Source organism: Austrofundulus limnaeus, unplaced genomic scaffold, assembly GCF_001266775.1.
Source record: "Austrofundulus limnaeus strain Quisiro unplaced genomic scaffold, Austrofundulus_limnaeus-1.0 Scaffold476, whole genome shotgun sequence".
Lineage (NCBI taxonomy): Eukaryota > Metazoa > Chordata > Actinopteri > Cyprinodontiformes > Rivulidae > Austrofundulus > Austrofundulus limnaeus.
In genome coordinates this window covers 168,191-172,748 of record NW_013952878.1, presented here as the reverse complement: position 1 = coordinate 172,748, position 4,558 = coordinate 168,191, and the positions used below count along the sequence as shown (strand labels likewise).

At 40.3% G+C, this 4,558-nt stretch overlaps 1 protein-coding gene across 8 annotated transcripts in view; it reads left to right on the top strand.

Annotated features, from left to right (window-relative positions):
• The window catches only part of LOC106529922 (syntaxin-binding protein 5), a 108,537-nt gene that overhangs the window by 97,325 nt on the left and 6,654 nt on the right, over positions 1-4,558 (top strand). For all 8 annotated transcript variants that reach the window (XM_014025449.1, XM_014025443.1, XM_014025441.1 and 5 more), the window contains 3 exons: positions 798-1,031; positions 1,848-2,205; positions 2,327-2,492. In XM_014025449.1, the coding sequence (XP_013880903.1) occupies positions 798-1,031; positions 1,848-2,205; positions 2,327-2,492 (758 nt within the window). The remainder of the gene's footprint in view (positions 1-797; positions 1,032-1,847; positions 2,206-2,326; positions 2,493-4,558) is intronic.

The window sequence follows — 4,558 nt, the reverse complement described above, 5'->3', positions numbered from 1 at the left end:
AAAAAAAGACCCCCACCCAAGCCACTACAAGTTTGGGATGCACCTAGTAGTATGACATTTATTAGGAATAAAGACTTCTGAGTTCTGGTGCATTTGTGCGTGCGGGGGTCATTATGTTACCACTATGCGGTATCTAGTTGGTTATGGGACTGCCGTTAGCATCAGTGACAAGATTAATTTGGTCCAAGGATCGTCCCGTGTCTTCACAGACATCCAACTGGGCCCTGCATGTAAGGGCCAGTGAAATTTATTGATCTATCATTTGAAGTTTTGGTCCATAACCCTCAGGATCTTGTCTTACTGCGTCCAACCTCAGCAACAATGGCACGCTGTGAGAGGCCTTGCTTATACAGCTCAACAATCTGACCGTGTTCAAAGAGAGAGAGGTCATGGCACAGTGGATACCCGACAGAAAATGACACTGAATCCAGATTTTTGCAAAGATTTGGGCTTTTAAATCTTAAACCTTTGATTGGCTGATGAACAGCCTATTTCAGCTTAATGGTTGTTTGAAATAAAATGCTTACTCAGATGATTTTTTCTCCCATTTCTTCTTTTTGCATTTCAAAGTTCTATTTAGAACTTAAAATCTTAAGATTCATCAGTGAAAGATATAAATTCTTGCCATTTTTCAGCTGGTCTTAAAATTGTGATCAAGAGTTTATACTAAGCTCCGTCCAGCGGAATATGGTCCTAACTGTTAACAGAGTTTCCTCTTTGCTTTGTAACTTGCTAAATTTCTTACCCACTTTAACAAGGCTTTCATTAAATTGTCTTGTTTTTGTCCTACTGTACAGATATCAAGGATAATGCGTTCAGCCGCTCCAGGAGTTCCAGTGTAACCAGCATAGACAGAGAATCACGGGAGGCCATCTCCTCTTTTTACTTCTGTGAGAGTTTCCCCAGGAAGTCAGACATCCTGGTCACCCCCTGTCTGCTACTGGGGACCACCCAGGGCTCTGTGATGATGCTGGCTCTCAGTCTGCCACCAGATGGAGACCAGAGGCAGCCAGTCAGCTTCTCCTCCTGTGGTAAGACCTGATCCATCTTCTGACAAGTTCTGCTGCTCAAACAGTCCTCCTGCTGACCTGTTCATGTTCCAGAGATTTCGAGAAAGGGAAAGAGCTAGCTGTACAAAATTTGCACGTCTTACATGTGAAAGGATGTGTAACAATATGGCTTGGTTAAAACATCCCAACCAGCCTGTAAAAAGATCGCAAAAAATCAATATTTTTTACAGGCTGGTTAAGGATGTTTTGCACTGTTTTGCATCAATCTAAAATGTTGGTTTTAGTTAGAAATTACTTCCTGAATCAGTCAAAAGAGGGCAATTTGGATCTTCTTTGAGTCTTATGGATAATTCTTTGATATTTTTTATGGCCCCTGAGAAAAACAGAGTGTAAATCTTTGGTAATATCAATAGGCTTGGCATCTTTAGTCCTGGAGTAGAACCAAGATGGGCCTGATTAGAATGAGTCAGGGAGTCTGTCACCATTTGGTCCCAAAGTCATCCTCTTTCTGACAACGACCACCAGATGTGCTTTTGGACTCTTCAGACTTGTTGATCTTTGTTGCTTGTGAAAAGAGTGTTTTTTCTTTCTTTCTTTCTTTCTGTTTCTTTTGTAGAAATGTGGTCTTTTAGGTGTAAAACAGAGTCTTGTAAATAGAACACGAGCCCCTGCTAGATTGTCGCAAAAATTTTTATTTTTTGTGCAATGAAGTAGTTATTGACACCACAAAGGCAACCTCTAAAATAAAACTGTTTTTTTAATGAGAACAAATGTTTTTTTATTGTTTTTAGTTATATTAAGGCTGTTTCTAATGAAATCCTTGATTTTTTTTTTCAGGCACCTTAGTCAGACTTAAAGGAGGGATTTTGACTATGGCCCTCCTTGATGCTAATGGAGCTCTGCTGCCCTCTTCCTTTGACCCTTGGTTTGAATTGAATGCCTCAGATGAAGACAAAGAGAAGGGCCGGAGGCGCAGGCCAGCCTCTCCTCTGTCATCACAGGAAGGCCAGTACTCTCAGTTTGCTGTGTTGTGTTCAGAGAAACAGGCCAAGGTGGTGGCCATGCCCTCCCAGACCTGCGTCTACAAACACAACATCACAGAGACGTCTTTTGTTCTGAGGGCTGATGTTGTGCAGATGGCCGGGGCTTACTGCATTGCCTGTTTCTGTGCAAACGGCCACATTATGACTCTCAGGTATTTCTATTTAATGTTCTTTCTGTTTAGTTGATCAGTCCCTGTGAGCTCAACATTTTTGCCAAACAAACGTCTGGATATTATGGCTTTGAACCTGTATGTTCTGTTTGTATGATCCCAGTTTGCCCAGTCTACGGCCTCTGCTGGATGTCAACTACCTGCCGCTCACAGACATGCGGATAGCAAGAACATTTTGCTTTTCTAACTTAGGTCAGGCTCTATACCTGACCTCCCCCACTGAGATCCAGAGAATCACCTACAGCCAGGAGACGTGTGACAACCTACAGGTCAGATAACTGACAGCCTGTTCATCTGATCCACACTCACTGACACAAACATCAGTGTCTCACTGACTTATGACTGTTGGAGACGAGACAGCAACTTAAAAGAGATAATTTTGAGAAAATCAAATCAGCATGGTTTTTAGTCCAAGTTTTCTGTAAGTGGAGAGCTTCAGAGCAGGTGTCTAATCTAAATACAGCTGCTGTTCCTGAGCAGGGTTGTGACTCCCACAACAATAACCAGATATTATGGAGATATGGAAGCTAGGGCTGGGTGATATGGCAAAAAAATTATCACGATTAATTTTTTCATATCGTCCGATCTCTATTAATAGTAAGGAATAGTATTAATATCACAATTTTTTTGTTGACTGAAAAATAATTTAACAAATAAATAGCTGCAGAAATAAAAAAATAATGGCTGATATTTCACTTTCACTAATATAACAAATAGCTGTGGTTCAGTAGAACATGAAATTACTTTTGCAAGGTATATAAGAAGGTATTTACCAAGAAAAAAACTTACGTGTAAATCATAGAATCTGGCATTAATAAAGTTATCCTTTTGTAAAATTAAAGTTTTAGAAATGAATTTCACATTAAATATGTCATAAAGAAACATAAACCCTACAAACAACAACAATTTGTGCACACTTTGAATAGGATCGAAGCTCATTGCTTTTGTAATGGAAGGAACCAGGAGTTTGTAGCATCTCAGCTGCTGTTTGTGATGCGACTCAGACAGGAAGTGGTCTTCACGTCTCGTCCAGCCCATCGTGTGCTGACAGAACTTACAGAAAAGTTCTCCAGATAAAGGAAGAACCGCTGGGACATTGTTCCGTCCTAAACATTACACTAAGACTGCTTCATATTTTTGAAGGACACTTTTATTTTGGCGAGCCGTGCTCACTTTTCTTTTTTCCCTCTCTCTCTGTGTGTCAGAATGGAACACCTCGCGTGTCTGTTAGCAGGTAACAGCAGGTACAGGAAGTGACAGCAGCCAAAATACCTCAGAAACTCGCCCAAATAAGCAAACTCTGTGAGATTCAGCATTTTATGCTGGATTACTTGGATTAATTCTGCGACTCCATCTGTGTTTCTTTAGCAACTTATAAACAGAAGTGTAGCAGGAGAAGGTAGATTCTGATTGGCTGTTGTCAAACACATTTCCGACATGTTTGATGGAGGAAGAGGCTCACAGCTGATCACCGTGATCGACCTGAATTTTTGTCTCGATCAATAATCGCGATCAAATAATCGCCCAGCCCTAATGGAGGCAACGACTCTAAGACCACATTGAGAAAAAATTGTCACAGATTCGTTGAACATGTTCATGAGAGACTTGAGACAAGACTCAAGTTTGTCATAACTCAGAGTGGTGCAGAACCAGATCAACAGGGGCCTCATACACAAAGACCTGTGGACGGTTTGTCCACCATGTGGAGGCAGTGCTTATAACCAGGGTTGCACATAAAAGTTTTGGTCTGGTTCTCAGGAGAGAACCTAGGGTTGTTGCTTGGTGATCACTCATATTTTCCTTCACTCATTTAACATATTTATCTAGAGGGGCGTCAGAGCATCTAACGTCCCCCTGTTCTGTTTTTTGACTTCTATCAGCTGCATCGTCTCAGGACATCATGCCAAATCAGTCCAACGAGGTTTATAATTTATTCTTTTACTCTGCATAAATTTTGTAAACTACCTAAGTGGCCGAGGGGCTGGGTGTATGTCATATAAACATCACAAACTGAACATTTCATGGTTAAATGTCTTTTAGACTAACATGTCCTTCAGATGGACAACTCCTGTTTGGTCTTCTGGATCTTTGGCCTTGGTTAAAGCAGCTTTCCACACTCTCCAGTCCAACCAGCAAATACTGTATCTGTCTTTTGCACAGAGCAAAATAACTTAAAACATACAAATGTTTTATTTGTTAGACTGATTTATTTTTTAAAAGACTATTTTATTCAAAAATATTACGTTATTTAGATGGTTTCATCTCATGTAATTATTTATTCTTCGTATTTGATCGTTAAATAAATTACATTTATCCCAGAAAAGCTGTATCACAG